Genomic DNA, 15,932 nt, shown 5'->3' on the forward strand with positions numbered 1-15,932 from the left:
ATGCTGGGATGCTAGGGGACTCTAGTTTAAGTTAAACTAGGAAGGGGTCTGGACAAACATTGCAGCGACCGGTTTGAGCCAAATCAGTTAAGTCTGATACTACATTTCACTAGGTTCATCTCAAACAGGTTCGGCGATTTTGAAACTAGTTTTTATGTGCACTGAATATCTCTTGTTACAGATTCAAACCAGTTTCTGATCACTTAAACTGGTTTACGTGTAGTGTCTGTCCCTAGCTCAAATGTCAATATTGAATTGCTTTTAGGGAGATGTTTAATATATACAATTGTTTTCCCCAAAGGGTATAAAACTCATCGTGGGAAATGCTTGATGAGGTCGTCTGTCAGTTCAAAAAAGTATCTTTGGTTACATTAAAAGCACATAGAAAGGCAGACCAACAGTAGTATCTATGTTGTCTGGTGTCCTTCTATCCAAAAGAGGCTGCACTTGCAGGATTCCCATGGTTCCACGAATCTACAACTGGAGTCATGCCAGTGATTGCATTTACTTGAGGTCAAGTAAAAATTTTTTAATACTCAAATCCAAGAGGCTTCAGAACATTTAAGTGCAGGTGCAGATTAAGTCCTTTAATGCAAAACAACACAACCCAACCTATACAGTGGCATGGTGAACGATTGGAATTGATCAAAAGTCTATTCTTTTCTCAAATAAATGGTCTGTCTGGACAATTCCTAAGGCAATGAGAAATTTTTTTTTTTTTTTTTTGCCATGGCCACAGTTGGGGTCCATCCAAAGTGTAAAGAAGCAGAAAAAGATTAGGTTAACTGGGTTGATGACCAACTTGAAACAACTATCTTAAATAAGAAATGATATAATGTTTAATCTGTGTACTATATCACTCAATATATCAGAACTGGAAAGCATCTCTCATGAGTCAGGTCCCCCAAAGGTCCTTGGGAGACACTCCCAGTAAACAGCACTGGAAAATTACCTCTTACATCTAGAGGCTATAAATATTTGCTGGTTGTAGAACCTTTTCTCCTAAAAGTCTGTGCAGCTCTGACAGCAGCTATGGGTTGGCATCATAGCACTTAACTGGACCCAGATACTCTAGACCAGTGGTTCTCAACCTTTTTTGTACCAGGCAGGACCCATTTGTAATATCGATGGCCAGTCCTGACCCAGTGCCCCCTTGCTCCTGACCTACTGCCCCCAGGTCTCAGCTGCCATTGTGTGTGGGGGGAGGTGGGGTGCAAGCAGCCCCTTGCAGGCTGGAAGTCTGCTAGCCTGGAAGGGAAAAGCCATAGTTTCCTACATTTTTCTCATTTAAAGGGAGAATCCATTTTCTAAGTTTGTTGATCCATTTTTAAAGTTTGTTTGCGACCCTGCCATATATTCTTGTGACCCACTTTTGGGTCGTAACCCATGGGTTGCAAAATGCTGCTCTAAACCATAACCATAACTGTAACTCTGTCCCTATGAAAAGGTCAGCTTTCTAGCAGTGTTCTTCACCAAGCTCCCCACCATCATAACCACCATGTATCCATCCAACTGTCCATTCTGTTCTGTGATTTTCCAATTCTGGAAAATTACAAACACTTTTTTTTCTTAAGAAGACAGTGCTGCCTGTTGTTTTTCCTTGTGTAATGTGTCAAAGCTGGAGTCTAACATGGGGAGATTTTTATAGTCTAGCAGCATTTGTGGAGGAGGATCCTAACAAAGCAGCTGCCGCAGTTTTTCTGAAGACAGGTATCTCTATAGAAGGGACCTGTCATGAAAGTGAAGCCCCTCTGCAGCTTACCACTTCCACAAAGATGCTGGCACTGGTAGTAGGAGTTGTCCTTTTATCACAAGTCCCATTCTTCTGAAGTGTATTCAGCCAGCTCAAGAACTTTTTCCTCTGAACTGACAACACTGTTTTACAGAAAGCCTTGTCTCCTAGAAAATAGCTGTTCCTTTGCTAAATATAGTTCACTGTATCTCTCATGCACCATAAATACCCCATGATTAGGAAAATCTATTCCCTGTGAAGCATATTAGTTCAATATAAACTGTTCAAAAAGCTTTTTGCACATTATTGAAGAATGGATTTATCAGCTGTTGATCATGTTTTTCAGTGTCTAAACACAGCACATGGGAATCTGATTGGTTTATGAAAGGGATTGTATGATGGTAGCTATCTACAGTATCAGACGGCCGGGCTCACTGACCCAAGAGGTCCCTTCCAATCAGATGATCCTAGTTACGTTGAATAACTTCAGTACATTTTGTCAATAAACAATTAAATAATACTAAACACACCCTGATGTCATGCAGAGTTTTTTTAACCTATAACCTTTCTGGAAACTGTATAACAGATTTACTTGAAGATCGTAAAAAAACTAACTTTTGCTCAGAGCTTTTTTTTGTTACACTGCAGTTGAAAGTATGATTTCCATGTGTGTGGGCATATCCATGTTAGTCTCTAATCTAGTTTGCCTAGGGTAAAAATACTAGGGAGATGCTGGCAACACACGCTTAAGCAACCCAAGTACATATCCAAGGTTGCCAACCCTTAAATCTAAATATATGTATTAAAATAAATAACAGACCTTCTCCATTGATATACCACAGTCAAAGGCAGTCATGTGAAAGTGTGGTGTGTATAAAATAGAGAGGCTAGGGGCTTGTTTTCTCTGTGGTGTTGTTATAATTTGAGTTTTGCTTTGATCCAACTCCTGTCCACACATACAAATTGCTGGTTTGCACTAAGTGGTACTTTAAAGTTAGGCCTTCTGGCTTGTCAAGGGATGTGAGTTGAAGCTTCACTGCTGCTGATGCTCCAGTAGTGCAGTGGGAACTCAGCTGCAGGTTATAGTTCAAGTTGTCATGGCTCTTCAGTAGGTAGTCCAGCCTCTGTATGCTGCTGCTGAACTCATTCTGTGTACTCAAGTGCTGTTTTGTAGCATGGGCTCTCTCACTTGAGTGAACTTAGCGTAACTCCAGTACACCACTGCAGAGAGAGTAAGCCCTACAAGGAGATCATCATTTTTCCCCTTCTCATTGTTTGTGGTATACAAATGTATGGAATCTTCCCTTCAAATTTCTCCACCATTGCAGAGCAATGCAATCCCATACCTCTGTTTTTATTCCCTGCTACATGCCTGCTCCATCAATGCATTGGGACTGTCTGAGGACACCAGCATGCACTGGGACATTTTCACATTCTGATCAGAGGACAGCAAAGCCAAGCAGCATCGCATCTTTTTTTTTTTTTTTTTTTTAAGTGCAAGATATTTGCCTTTGCCAGACAGATTGGGTGTCCAAATCTAAAATTATGAGTGGTTAGGCGGCATCCTATCTTTAATTAGGTTGCACAGACTGAGTCATTTTGCAAGCTAGACATTTTAATTTACAATCTACTGCACTGCAGCACTTCTCTAGGCCTTCTGCTATGTAATGTATTCAACTCGCAGCACAAGCTTTAAAAATACTGGAGCACTCCCTATCATAGTTCACTTGTTTATTTTATGCTTTCAATTTTAGTTGCAAATCAAACATGCAGTTACAGAGGCTGAAATTCAGAAGCTGAAAACAAAGGTAAGAATCAATATGTAGTTAATACATGCTGGTATTTTTTTCTAATGTGAATGCAAACCTAAAGATGTGTAACTGTCGGTGAGGAAACCAACCTGTTTTTTAAGAAAGGCTGCTTAAGAAACATGAGTAGCTTAGATAGAACTTGCCTTGGTATAAATTGTCTATCTGAAGTTTCAGCAAAATCTAAAACAGTGCTATTAACAGAAATTGCCAATGTATGTAGCTTCAATTGAATATAAATGTTAAAGGATAACATAATGACTAAATGACATACCTTTAGCCTGGTGGTACTATGTGCATTTTCTTTCACAATTCCTGAAATAATGTTTTGGTTGAATAACTGTAGCCACCTTGAAAGTTTTTTGATTAGCAGTTGCCTTAAGAGTTAATGGGTTGTTTTTGGTTTGTTTTTTAAATAATTTTCCTTTCATTAGCTACTAATTTATTTTAAAGTATTAAATCACATTTTCCATGCAGTGCAAACTACTGCATGTTGTTGCAGTGCTGTTTAAAATGTATTTTATAAAGGCAAAATATTTCCAGTTCATGGAGAAAATTATTTCATGATTTGTTCTTAGAAATTAGAGTTAATTTACTGTATTTAATAAAAAGTAAAGGTACTCATCATATATTTGGCTTTCTTGTACTCAGATAACCTTTTGTAAGTTCAACTGATAATCTAGCTGTTGAGTAATGTTAAGTTTTATGATAACATCTTTCCTGCCTAGTTTAGCTATATTACAGAAGGAAGTAAAGAAAGACAGAAGAGCATTTTCTTTATTAAAAGAGAGTTAAGATTTTTTTTCCTAAATAACATCTGTATCCACAAGGGATTTTGTTTCCTGTTTCTCAGCTGGATCAGCCAGGTATCTGTTAAAAGGACATTGTGAAGTCATTTTCTTTTGTTTTTCTCTTCTAGCTTCCTTTTTGACTTCGCAGTTGGATCCACATGGGCAGACCCTTGTGCCCATGAGGAGCCCCATTGTCCTAATAGGGATACTACAGAGGTATAGGCATTCACTTTTGCAGGTTCAGTTACATGACTGAGGCTGTGGTCCTTTTCTTCCTGGCAGGTACTTCTCCCAAAGTTTGAAATAGAACTGGTATTGAATCTACTGGTGAACAAACCCATTCAGGCTACAAGTTATTGTCGGCGTATGTGCCTCATGTAAAAAATCAGTACAGTTTTGCCAGGGTGCATTAACTACTCTTGATAAGTAAATGAGATGAAATGTATGATTTGCTTTTCAGAAATTTGGTGGTTTTGAATCAGCAAGTGCCAGAGTTTTCTGGCCCTTATCCAGGCAGGCACTTACAACTACAAATAACTTTAATAATGATGATAATAATAATAACACCACCAACAACAAAAGCTAAACCATACATGGCATTTTTCATCCCTAGGTATCAGAGACTGTTACAAAGGAATTTAAATATTCCTGAAATAATGAATGGTACTACTCATGCTTAAAGTAAAGCAGGTCTTAAATGCTTGGTGGCTGCAAGGCTAAGAAATGCAGTAGTTTACAGGGCGGAGGTTTATAAAATAGAAGGCATTTTTTCTTTGAAAATTACCCAAGTTTTGCAGTTGCAATTTTGTTTGGTTCTGAAGGTGCTCCAAAAGAAAGTAGCACCTCTTGTGAATGATGTTACAGGACCACACGTGACCTCAGACTGCAAAACAGAAGGGATATATCCAAATCCTCATCAGGTGTGTGATCCTGCATAGCTTGTGTGGAGGATCAGCTTCAAATTCCTAACTTAACTAAGACATTTTTATGGCTCATAATTGAATGATTAGTAGGAACTCTCTTTTTAACACAGAGTTTACACTGTTCAAGCAAATTTTAATTTCGTGTTTGAATATGTGATTCCTTTGATCCCAGCAATAGAGTTTAAAAATAAATCAGGATTACATTTTATAACAGAATCAGAATTTCTCTATCCTTTCAACAGCTATGAAGTAGATTAAAGATGAAGTTAAAAATGTTGTCAATATAATTCCAAAAAACCTTCCAAACCAAATTGTGATTGTAGTTTTGCTGATGTACCTTCAGTGTATTGAGCCCCTAATCTGTTTATTTAGCTTTGTAAATTAAGTTGATTGTGATTGAGAAATAATTCTGGTCTGAAAATATGGCAATAATTTCAAAGTACCAAATTGGTTCTAATTTTGGAAAGATGGAGAACTAAATTAGATGAAGCTAACTATTTTTTTTGTTTTCTAAATAGCTTTGTGGTTAAATCGGATATTGAAGGTACTACATTTCTGCTAATAAATACCTGTAATTTCATAGTGTATAGTCACATAAGTGTTTCCTGTCATTGGTTCATGTTCATGGAGCAAAATATGTTCTCACCATGAATGGATATACCAGAGAAATCACCAGCATGCACTACGAGTGAAACATCAGCATTTTAAAATAACCTACTTATTCCACAGGAACACAGAGGCTGCACAGGAGACCAAAGGCAAATGATTCAGATTAATTTGTTCATTATTCTTCCTTGTTAAATAGTAAATGAATGTTTTCATTATACTTTACTACTGTTTGTCTTAACAGTATTTTACCATTAGAACCAGAAATACACAGCTATTTACTGCTCACAATATTTCAAATCATCCTGAATTACTGAACTTTAATGAAGCTTTTTACTAACTAGCCTGTGGATTTGCTGTGTTCAGCTACAGGCTGCTGAGAATGAGAAAGTGAGATGGGAACTGGAGAAGACCCAACTCCAACAGAACATTGAGGAGAATAAGGAAAGGATGATGAAACTAGAGAGCTACTGGATTGAGGCACAAACCCTGTGTCATACTGTGAATGAACACCTCAAAGAGACTCAAAGTCAGTATCAGGCTTTGGAGAAGAAATATAACAAGGCAAAGAAATTGATCAAAGACTTTCAGCAAAAGTAAGCAGTTACCACAGGCTGACAGATTAAATTAGAGACTAGATGGGCACATATTACTGCATCTCTTGAAATACAGACCCCTTTGTAAAACACCTGTTTTCACATTATTCACTTTCACATCAAAATCATTGGGCTTTTTGTCACTGAGAAACATTAGCATCGAGCAGGATTTTTTAAAATGATGAACATGAGATTAATCTGTAATGCTCAACTGTTGGAAAACTATGAAGTCACTGAATGCAGTTGGACACAGCCTAGAGCAATCATGGCATGACATCTTGATGTTTGGTTAGAAACGCTTCGATCAATTTCTTATGAAGTTGGATCAGTTTGACTCACTGTTGTTGTGTACTGATGCAACATCAAACAGCAAATCAGAGTGTGACATTGTCACACTGTGCTTTTCCTCTTCCTCCTAAATACTTAAGACTTTTTGAGTTGAGCAGAACTAGGTAATGAACACCTGAAATGTTTCATTCTGATCCCTACTTCTGACAGCTAACCACAGAAGCTATTTCATTCATTTATAGAGAATCTCTCATTCCCCAAAGAATTTTACATAGAGATTGTTCTTCCCTTGCTGAAACACAGCATGTCTGGAATGGAACTCTGCTGTTTAACAGCATTAATCAGCTATAAAAAAACCAACAAAGAGCAAATATGTTTTACCTCTGAAACTCTAGGAAGGATTTATAGTTTATAGGTTTATGGTTCAATAAAGGCAAGCACAAAGTCATGCATTTAGAATAACACAGTCCCATTCACCAGTACATGCTGGGAACCAACTGGCTAAGCAGCAGCTTGGCAGAAAAGGATCTGGGAGTTATGCTGGACAATAAGCTGAATATGAGCCAACAGTGTGTCCTTGTTGCAAATAGGTCTAAAAGCAGGCTGTGCTGCATTAGTAAAAGTGTTGTCAGCAGATTGAGGGAAGTGATTATTCCCCACTATTTGGCATTGGTGAGGCCACATCTGGAATACTGTGTCCAGTTTGCCTCCGCGCCTACAGAAAGGGTGTAGACAAATTGGAGAGAGTGCAGCAGAGGGCAGTGACTAGATGATCTCCTGAGGCCCCTTCCAACCCTAATTTTTTATGATTCTGTGATTTTAGGTAGGTAAAAATGTCATTATCCAAACTAGAATTTTGCAAGAGCTCCAAAAGAAAACAGCACCTGTTGTGAATGGTGCCATTGGGACCATACATGACCTTAGATTTTCAAAGCAAAGGGGCGAGTAGAAATCCTCATCTAGTGTGATCCTGCATAGCTTCTTTGGGGGATTTGCCTTAAACTCCTAACTCACCTAAGAGATTTTTTTATGGTGCAAGATCTTCTAATTAGCAGGAACTCCCTTTTTACCTCAGGATTATTTTAAGAAAATGAATACAAAGCATACACTATTTCAGTAAATAGAATTTACTATTATAATATGTGATTGTTTTGATCCCAGCAAATGTATTTTTGCCCCTAAGAGAACTTGACTTCATCAAACGTCAGGAAGCTGAACGGAAAAAAATAGAAGATTTGGAGAAAGCGCACCTTGCAGAGGTTCAAGGGTTACAAGCTCGTGTGAGTAATATTTGCTCAAGTGCCTGAAGACTAAGGTAATTCTGTTTGATAATTTGGAAAAAACAGTTTTAGTGATACATTTGTGCTTATAATGGTATATGTTTCTCTTAGATTAGAGACTTGGAAGCTGAAGTTTTCAGGCTACTGAAGCAAAATGGGAGCCAAGTTAACAACAACAACAACATCTTTGAAAGGCAAACATCTTTTGGAGAAGTCTCCAGAGGAGATCCAGTGGAGAACCTAGATGCAAAGCAGGTGTCTTGCCTGGATGGCTTAAGTCAAGGTTTGTTTGAACCAACCCAAAGCACTCATTAATTTTTATCATGAATTTCATGGTTATGATTTAGGGGTTTACTGTAAATAGTAAATGAATATCATAGTGATCCAGTCATTTTAATAAAATGCTGTATCTAATAGCACATGCTTTGTGGTATTCCATCTAATGGCTGTGCAGAGCACCAAAATAGTTGTAAAATACATATTCAGCAGTGAATGTAAATGACTGCAGCCTGTTAATAAAGCAGAGGTCATGCCTGATTCATTAAACCTCAAAATAATTTGCAATCGGATGCTATCAATATTTAAGCAGAAGTCATGCCTGATTCATTAAACCTCAAAATAATTTGCAATAGGATGCCTTCAATATTTAAGTTTCATTCAGCATTGTATCAATAAAGTAGGGGAAAATAGCATTTCCTTCTGTGTCTTATGTCCTTAATTATCAACCATCAGTCAACCAAAGAACAATCAGAAGCAAATTTAGCAAAATGAGAAAAGCAGCATAAAAATGACCCATTGTAAATGGATCTCTTTTGTGTGTACAAAGAATATCTAATTATTTGTGTGTATTTACAGTGTATGTATATAGGTTAAAATATATCTACCTACAGATAGGTATGTATATATGTGTATATATACACACCTTTATGTGTACATATGTGTTTTGTCTCTGTTCATCTGTGTATATATAAATGGGAAGATATTACATATTGCATGGACATGTCAGAACATCATTTTAGGCATGATAGTGAATCTCAAGTAGTTTGTGATGTCATTGGACTTCACAGGGCTTAACTCACTGTTGTCTTGTTTTGTGCTTTATATATTTGCAGAACACGACAGATTTTAATCGGAAAAAATGTTTTTATTAAAGTCATATACAAAAATCCACCTTTTCCCTTTTCCCTGTTGTTTGTTTTTCTAATGAAAAATTTACAGTGGATTTTCAGCTACTGAAAAACAACTCATTGCTTGATGGTTCCTTAATAGAAATGGAGATAACATAGACTATTATCGTACACCTGATTATTGTGCAGTGCTGTAATGCAAATTGTACCAATTAAATGTTTGGTCTAGTGGTTTTCTTCACACTTAAAAACAAGTTTTGGTTTATAGCTAGGGTGACCATATTATTTTTAAGGAAATCCAGGACACTGCCCCCCAGGTCAGTGGTACTGCTGCAGGCAGAGGCACGCAAGGCAGGAGTGCAGAGCTCAGTCCAGCAGGGAGGTGGAGTGTCATGGTGCACCAGGCAGGTGGGTACGCAGGCACAGCTACTGCCCACACATGCCTGGCCCTGCTCCTGCTGAGCAGTGGCTGGAGAGGGGAAGATGGGGGGGTTTGGGCTGGGCACAGCAACTCCTGCCTGGAATGGAGACCAGCTGGAATGAGATGGGGCAGGGTGAGATCACCGCTGTGATCTGTTTATGTGTGTGTGTATGTCTGTGTAGGGCATCTCTGTAACTACACATGCCCTAAGGCTGGCACTGTGTGGCAGACAAAGTCATCCCCCCCAATTCTGTTCTTAGTGCCAAGAAAGTGTCCTAACAGACTTGGGACACTCTAAGTCACTCTTGGCACTGAGAAAAGAATTCAGTGGGTGAACTTGTTTGCTGCTCAGTGCTGGCCTTAGGGGCAGAGGATGTGTGCAACCACCCAGGGTGCCATGCAGTGTTCAGCTCAGCCTGCCCCCTCCTCCAGCCTCCGCTCAGGAGGAGCTGGGCTGAGCACATGCAGGTGGCAGCAGCAGTGCCCACCCACCTGCCTACCTGGTGCACTATGCTGCTCCACTCGCAGAAGTGTGCACTGCATCTCTGCCTCTGCCTACAGCAGCTGATTCCGGCACTTTTATTTCAATTGTCACCAACTGGCTGGGATGGTAAATTAGAAATAGTCAGATGCAAAAGCATGAAATGAGAGGGGAACGCCTAGGAACTAGTACATCGGAGAAGAATAATAGGAGAATTATAATGAACGACAAATTCTACGAGTAAACAAAGGTAACAGCCCAGTGCCCTATTACTCCGTAGTAACAGAAGTGTCCCAAATGAGGTAATTGCTCTTTTCTCCTGCAAACTGGTAAGGTCTCAGTTAGGACTCAGGCCCACCAAAATCAGTTTGCACATCATATTCGTGTTTGGACTATATGCTTTTATAAAGTATCGGCAACCTGGACATACTTCTGTTTCTTCTGAACTATCTTGCCAGCAGCACCTCTGATGTAATGTAAGGTAAAAGAATGAGCCTGACAGTCTGGAAGGAAGTGGAAATTTCTTTATACTGTCAAAAAGATGTTGTCAAGAACATAAGGGATATCACACTTATTAATTAATAATGACAGAACAAGAAATCAAATGGATTTAACATGCATCATGAGGCATTGAATTCAATGCAAGTAAAAATAATAACTTCACCACTGAAATTAATCAAGTAGTTAAGCAAGCTGTTAGGGAAGGTGGTAGGGGCCCCAGCCCTAGAGACAATTTAAATTAGACATAGCTGCATCATGCATATTTTAAGAATAATTGAATCAATCCTCAGATGGGAGATCAGCAAATAAGAAGGGCTAGAGATCAATAGAGATTGTTTCCAGCCCAAAATAACTGAGTGAACACTTGGGCAGGTCTTGATTTCCCAGGGGCCTTTAAAATCCTAATAACTGCAGTGTAGAAGATTTTGCAAAAAAATTGAGCACCCTCAGGCATCATTGATGCTGACAGGTGGTTGTGAGCACCTTACCAGACTGAGTGAACTGCATGTTTCATCTCAAATAAAGTAATTTGTGAACTAGGAAACTTACTATACAGGTAAATCCTGATTTTACTAAAGCTGTATCACACATTCTGTAGTCAGTTAAGGTTTTGATATGCACTGCAACCAAAGAACCAGCTGTAAACATGGTTTTAGATATCGCACATCAGGGGTTACCTGTAGTTGTCTCTGGTGGTATTGAGATAAAGGTACTTTCAGATGTTCAGATGGTACCAAAGAAAAATCGGTAGTAATCACCAGGCTTCTGGTTAGATTCTTAGGCCCCAGCAGCTGTAGCTGGTTCCTCCCAGGAAGAAAGTTCTGGCCCAGGTAGAGCCAATTGTAGGTTTGGGGTATCAGATTAAAATAATTTGGGGCAGAAAAAAATGCCTACTTGTATATTTCTACAGTCCCTTGTCTGGAGAGACACTGATTGTGATCACAGGCTATGAGCTCTTTATTATATAAATATTTAATAATATTTAAAGTCTAGTTAAAGCTGTCTGGTGTAGAAAAATGCATTGAATAAAACAATTTTGTCAGACGTACGAATACCTCATTAATATTGATATTTCTAGCAATTGTTTCACATGTGAACACAAACTAAATATTGCTCTATAGACAAATCAATTTGAATGACTATGTTTAACCTAATAAAAAAAGATTGTCCTGCTGAAACCATTCTGCCGTATGGTATGCAGGCCTTGCAGATTTGCTTCCCATAAATCAGCACAGAGCTTGGGTGTGCTTCTTTCTACCATTTATTACTTTGGAATCTCAGAAATTTACAGAAGTACTTATGATGATAAGAAAGTCAGTGTATATCCACCAAACGGCCCCATTACAGAAAATGCATACAGTCAAGTTTTTAGTCGAGCTCTTGACAAAAGTGATTAAGGAGTGGTATGATTTAGAGAAGTCATTTTGTAAAAAAAAAAAAAAAAAAAAGAACATCACCTGAAAAATATTCAGTGTACATTCTGCCTGTGACTGCGTCACAGCTGCTTATGTTTCTGACAAAAAGTGAATGTTTACAACTGTTATTCTACAGAATCAATACAGCTGTGAATGTGGAGCTGAAATCTGTTCTGAGGCAATTGCCATTTCATATCTCAGCATTAATCACATAAGGCTAACATTTTAAAAGTGGTTGCATAAAGGAAAATATCTGATTCCACATATAGGCAACTAAATACAGCTGTGGATGTGGAACTGAAATCTAATCTAAGGCAATTGCCGTCATTGTATCTAAGATTGATTTTCAAAAATGCTGATTATTTATACCCCTGTGAGTTTAGTAAGTATTCTGAAGAGATGAGGTATAGGATTTTAGTAGAAGTGGCTAAGAAACAGATTTTCCATTTTGTAAAAAGTAAGTTCAAAATTTTCTTCTGTTCCAGAACAGAACAAAAGTTTAGATTTCTGATTAAAAACTCTAAAAAATTATTCCTTTTGGCTTGACTCAAAAAGTTTTGCTTTGATTAAATTGAAATATATCATTCCAAGTTCAAGATTTTAAATTCTTTTAGGATAACATGAAAAAAATGAATTGTCCTCTTATGAAAACGTTGAAATGCTTTATGTCAAACTTTTAATGAGCTTTTGCAAAATGTACGTGTTTCCACAAACTTGTTTCACTTTCAGTGAATCAAGATTTTTTTATGAGAAGATACTATGTTGAAAAAATCTTAATCAGTTTGACTTATGCAGCAGTTTTGAAAGGTTGTACCACTTACTTAGGTGCTTGTATGTGGATTTAGATGACTAACTTTCCATACCCTAATTTGATTATAATGGAAAACACAGGAAGAACCTAGTTTGGTATTTAGATTCCAAACAGTCTCTTGCAAAATAAAGAAATGAATAAAATGTTGAATAAAATGCTATATTTCTTCACTCAATAAATTCCAAAAACGACGCTCTTAACTATGCTCGAGGGTAACTTGAGAGTCCAAGAAATTTTCTGCTCATAGTAATATTATTCCTGTGTAAGGATTTTAAGAAATTCACTTACATTGTGTCTAGTAACATTTTCATTATCTACTCACCCTATGCACGTTCACAGAAGGAGCTGTAAAGTGGGGAGATCCTGATAATGTCTTTGGTAAGTTTTTTTCTCCTGAGCAGCGTTCTGTAATATGTAGAGTATTATGCAGTCTTTGTGACCGTTACGTGGTGAGCTCCACTCTCTTCTTTTTAGTTCTTACAATGCTTATTCCAAGAGTATGTCACATACAGTATGAGTCATTAGCATTAGAGTCCTGTAATGGGGCTGTCCATATGGGATCGGAGTCAAGTTTTTTAGTTCTTTCACAAATGCTTACTCAATCCTCAGCTAGAAACTGTCAGGGACTTATCTTCATCAGAAAATTAGGACATACAGTCTATGTTAAAAGGAACATGTTTAATATTATCTTGGCTGGTAATAGAGCCGTAAGTTTAAGAGGGACTAAAGGTATAGAACAGGGGTTTTCAACCTTTTTGGATCAGTGTACTCCTGGTGGCTGGAACCCGGGGGGGCAGGAGTGGGGTGGCACGCGGCTGAATGTGGAATGGTGGCAACCACCATGTGTAAGCTTCCCCCATCCCTTGTATCTGGCCGGGCGGGAAGCACCTATGTGGCAGCAAGGAATGGTGTGTGGCAGCACTCCATCCCCACCTGTGCGTACCCCCTATGACCTTCTCAAATACCCCCAGGGGTGTGCATACCCCTGGTTGACAACCCCTGGCATAGATAGATGTAACAATTGTAGTGATATCAATGGAAACTGATACGTGCTGCTATGCTGCAGATGTTGCATCTGTTTGACTGTAAAGTTACAGGGATAGCAAAACTACTCCAACTTTAACCCTGCTTCATTCAGGGTCAAAGTTAGGATAATTTGGCTAACTTGCATCACTACAGGATCATACAAACCTAACAGATTATAACAGCTATTGTGCGCTCTCAGCTAGTGGCTCTTCTCTAAAATATAAGTTTGTCTTGACACTAACTGACATGATGGGAAAATATAACTTATTTCTGTCAACGTTGTGTGATCAGGCTTAACATCATGTAATTTAATACGATGCCTCAGGATCTAATATTGATAAACTGTCGGTGACTTCAATAGAAGTTGTATCAGAATGAAAGAAAAAATGAGTTAGGACGTCATAATATGGACTATACATTGCCCTTTGTTGTGTGTGAAACTCTCCAAAGTCTTAAGAAGTATGCATCTGTCAAAGGACATAATTTGTCAAGAAATTAATTACAAAGAAAATCCAAACAGAGCCTGGGTGATGAAATATGTCCATACTAAGAGAAGTACACAGAGGCTTCACATATAAAGGGTTCAGTGTTGTTGTTGACTTCAATCACACTTTCTCCTTATTTCTGCATGACCAGTACCCTAAACTATTTTAATTATAGTGCTCTTTGGGTACTATTTGTATATTTTGCAATGCAGTTCACAGAAATAATGGATTTGGGGAGATTTGGAAATGCCATGAGTGCCCTGTGGAGCAACACTGGGAAAACTAAGCAAGTTGTTTTCTTCTGTGTTGATATAAAAATAATTCAAAATTATTCTTAGACCTCTTGCAAGCAAGTCTAATCAAAAGGGCTCTTGGAGCAAACTTTGGCCAGTAGGAGCATGTCTTTGTGAGCTATTTTTTAAGCTTTTTTATAGATTAGAATAGTTCATAAAAGAGGAAATCTATTTAAAAAGAATAAATAAGGCTCTGTGTTTGTGAGGGCTTTCAGGATCATGCTCAGATTGCGTCCGTTTTCATTTCATTTACAAGATGGGAGAATAGTGTAAGTACTATTGTACTTCATGATCCTTCGAACTCTTTGATTGGAAAATGTTAAGAGAGCTTTTTAAATTTGCTTATAAGAGGAGTGGGAACACAAGGAGTGATATAAGTTATTTGGATTAATGTTAATGGGTATTGTGTGTATAAACCTCTCTCGTGAAGAGAATTGAAAGACTTAAGCAATGCAAGTCATTACTATGTGCAGTTGCCCCATTGAACATTTACAATGGGATCACAAGGCAAACAACGAGTATGGTTCTGCTGTGTCCTCTGTATAGTGAGTATATGAATGAAACATGTTTTTCCCCAACAGAAAGCTTCACTGAAAGTTTTTCCTTCACTGAAAAAGTTTTGTCTTCCTGGCAAAATAAATATGCGATGCATCCGTAGCATGATGTTCCATAAAACATCTCATAACTCTGTAGTTGCATGGCATACCCATCATTTTGGTGGGACAGCCTCTGGAAGGCTGTAGGAGAAAACCTGGTTCTCTTAAGGTCAATGAAAATTTTGCCAGTGACTTCAACAAGGCCAGGATTTTATCTTGTCCCTTGATTAGGAGCTACAGAAGCAGTCCAGCTCTTCATTCTTTCTTTAAGGACCGGCGTGGTTCTGCAGCATGTTTATCTTCTCCGACGCTACCCCTTCTTCCTCCTCCTCTCTCCCCATGAAGTAACCATAATTTCTCCCTTGTCCTGATAAAACAGGGTAGAGAAAAATGAGGAGGTGACAGTCTTCTTTGATATTAGCATTTAACCCACATCTAATAGTTTAAAACTTTGGCATTTTTGCAGGATTACTGCAATGTAACTAATATAAGAAGCATGAAAATCTGTTGAAAAAAAGCTGTGAAGTAATCTACTGTGGGTCAAATACTTAGGTTCTTTCTCAGAGAGTGCTCAAGGTTTAACCAAGAAAACTATCAGCTTGCTAGGAAAATGCCTGAGTTGAAATGTAAGTTAAGTCCCTCAGAATGTTTACTTATGACATAGGGCTATAGGTTGTAGCCGTGTTGGTCTAAGGACATAGGCAGACAAGGTTCTTTGGGTGAATCTGGTATCTTTTATTAGAGCAACTTAA

General features: G+C 38.2%; 1 protein-coding gene and 1 long non-coding RNA gene across 8 annotated transcripts in view; one reads left to right on the top strand and one right to left on the bottom strand.

The window, feature by feature from the left end:
- PPP1R9A (protein phosphatase 1 regulatory subunit 9A) overlaps nt 1–15,932 on the top strand; it is a 238,152-nt gene that overhangs the window by 187,202 nt on the left and 35,018 nt on the right. For 5 of the 7 annotated variants that reach the window (XM_019533470.1, XM_019533487.1, XM_019533495.1 and 2 more), the window contains exons 8-12: nt 3,487–3,540; nt 6,227–6,456; nt 7,928–8,024; nt 8,136–8,307; nt 13,120–13,158. In XM_019533470.1, coding sequence (XP_019389015.1) covers nt 3,487–3,540; nt 6,227–6,456; nt 7,928–8,024; nt 8,136–8,307; nt 13,120–13,158 — 592 coding nt within the window. The remainder of the gene's footprint in view (nt 1–3,486; nt 3,541–6,226; nt 6,457–7,927; nt 8,025–8,135; nt 8,308–13,119; nt 13,159–15,932) is intronic. The other 2 variants (XM_019533524.1, XM_019533516.1) reach the window with 1 other exon arrangement.
- Nucleotides 10,056–15,932, bottom strand: part of LOC109309001 — a 17,341-nt gene continuing 11,464 nt past the window's right edge. The window contains exon 3 of the long non-coding RNA XR_002100763.1: nt 10,056–10,482. This is a non-coding gene — a long non-coding RNA (uncharacterized LOC109309001). The remainder of the gene's footprint in view (nt 10,483–15,932) is intronic.

This window comes from Crocodylus porosus, unplaced genomic scaffold (assembly GCF_001723895.1).
Source record: "Crocodylus porosus isolate Cpor-Errol unplaced genomic scaffold, CroPor_comp1, whole genome shotgun sequence".
Lineage (NCBI taxonomy): Eukaryota > Metazoa > Chordata > Crocodylia > Crocodylidae > Crocodylus > Crocodylus porosus.